The 2,100-nt window shown below is 33.7% G+C and overlaps 1 protein-coding gene across 1 annotated transcript in view; it reads right to left on the bottom strand.

Annotated features, from left to right (window-relative positions):
• The window catches only part of HELRODRAFT_183126 (hypothetical protein), a gene marked incomplete at both ends in the record, with an annotated part of 11,026 nt that overhangs the window by 2,716 nt on the left and 6,210 nt on the right, over positions 1–2,100 (bottom strand). Inside the window, 5 exons of the mRNA XM_009033826.1 lie at positions 819–964; positions 1,142–1,222; positions 1,457–1,510; positions 1,675–1,706; positions 1,829–1,930. Of these exons, the coding sequence (XP_009032074.1) occupies positions 819–964; positions 1,142–1,222; positions 1,457–1,510; positions 1,675–1,706; positions 1,829–1,930 (415 nt within the window). The remainder of the gene's footprint in view (positions 1–818; positions 965–1,141; positions 1,223–1,456; positions 1,511–1,674; positions 1,707–1,828; positions 1,931–2,100) is intronic.

Genomic DNA, 2,100 nt, shown 5'->3' with positions numbered 1-2,100 from the left:
ATTTTTTAGTTTGGGGAAGAATCTACGGCCTCTAGCGAGATCCATCATTAGCGTCTGCTCTGGACTGCTTGCTCGTCAGGTTTTTGAATTTTTTTTATCTCATTATCGAACGATCAAATTATGAAATTTTCTCTTTCTTCATCTTCTTCTTTTTCTTCTTCTTATTCTTATTATTATTATTCTTTAAAAATCACAATCCGGCCGAACTTAGAAACTATTACAACATGTTGTTCTTGCTATTGTTGTTGTTGTTGTTATTCAGGGCTGATTCGTGATACGACGCAATAGCTATAGAATGACGAAAATTAGCCAAAGGAGTGAGAACGTAAAAGCATAAGAAGATGGAGAATGAAATAATAATTTAGAAAACCAATAAATTATATAATTAATTAGTAATAATAATTAATAATACAAATAATCAATTAATTAGTTAATTAATTAATTGGCTAGTTAAATCTCTGCCTGTTATCTTAAAACAAAATGCAATGACTGCATTAAATAAACCAATAAATTATATAATTAATTAATAATAATTAATAATACAATTAATTAATTAATTAATTAATTAATTAATTGGCTAGTTAAATCTTTGCCTGTTATCTTAAAACTAGATGCAATGACTGCATCAGTAGGTCAGTAATAATAGGAGATAAAAAAGTTGGAGTCAGTTCTGACCACAAAGTCGCATGTGGTGGTCCTAGAAGTAGCTTGCTTAGAAGCAAGTTTACAAATGGCGTTCAAATTTGGCGGGAAAGCAAAGTTTATAATGGTGTAAGAATTTGAAGAATAACATAGAATAACAAACAAATAACCCAGACCTCAAACCACTCCCCGTTATCGCCCTGTGGGGATGAAACTACCCTGATGACGTCATTCAGGGCGAACATTAGGGGGGGTATGTTTGTCAGGCTTTGTGGGGTCGATGGTGAGATGCCAGTGTACGGTTGTGTTGCTTTAACTTTTGCTGTGTGTGTGTGTGTGTATGTATGTATGTGTGTGTATGTATGTATATACGTATGTATAATGTATGTATGTACGTATGTACTATCACAATCATCATCACCAACATCACGGCCATCATCATCACAACCATCATCATTATCACCGCCATCATCATCATTATCACCACCATCATCATCACCTGCAAACGTCACGGATGAAGTTGATCTGGAGAGGTTGGCGACTCTAAAGGACTTTGGAGGGAGCACGCAGGTCGGTGGGCCTGGAAATTAACATAAAATTAACATAATTTATTACCATCATCATCATCATCATTGGCGTCTTCATCATCATTATCATAATCGTCTTCATCATCATCACCATCCTAATTCATCTGCATGATCACTCATTTTGAATAGCATTCACCAGATTAATTTTCTCATTTCTTCAACATATTCATTCCTTTATTCAGTCATTTCTGTGTGAATTCATTCTTTCATCCGGCAAAGAAACGAACCTGTCATTTCTTTGGCTCCCTCAATACAGCCTTTGTGTACGGCCATTTTTGTTTCTGAATAAATGAATGAATGAACGAACGAACAAATGAATGAACAAAAGTATGAATGCGTGACAAATTGAAATATTTGATGCATGGATAAATGAATGAATGAATGAATGATTGAAAGAACGAACGTACAAATGAATGAATAGAAGGAATTTTAAAAATAAACTTACTACTACACCTGTACCCCTGGTAAAACACGCCCCTGTAAGCAATAATAATAATAAAAATAATGATAATAATGATGACGACGACGATGATGATGATGATGATGATGATGATGATGATGATGATGATAACGATGATGATGATGATGATGACGATGACCTCAGCAACTTCCGGCAGACGTCACAGATGGATGGTCGGCCAAAACTTGCCATGGTGAAGTTGTGGAGTTCGTTCACAGCATGCTCCGGGCAGATATTATCTCTAATTATAATTAAATATAATTAATTATAATTCATGATAATTATTATAATATAAATAAAATTTATTGTAATTTATAATAATAATAACTGTAATAATTATCTTCGTCGTCATCATAAACATTGCCACAGNTCCTTACATCGTCATCATCATCATCATCTTATTATTTATTA

The sequence above is a fragment of the Helobdella robusta genome (assembly GCF_000326865.2).
Source record: "Helobdella robusta unplaced genomic scaffold HELROscaffold_99, whole genome shotgun sequence".
Classification (NCBI taxonomy): Eukaryota; Metazoa; Annelida; class Clitellata; order Rhynchobdellida; family Glossiphoniidae; genus Helobdella; species Helobdella robusta.
The sequence above is the reverse complement of the archived record's forward strand: the minus strand, read 5'-3'. Positions and strand labels throughout refer to the sequence as shown.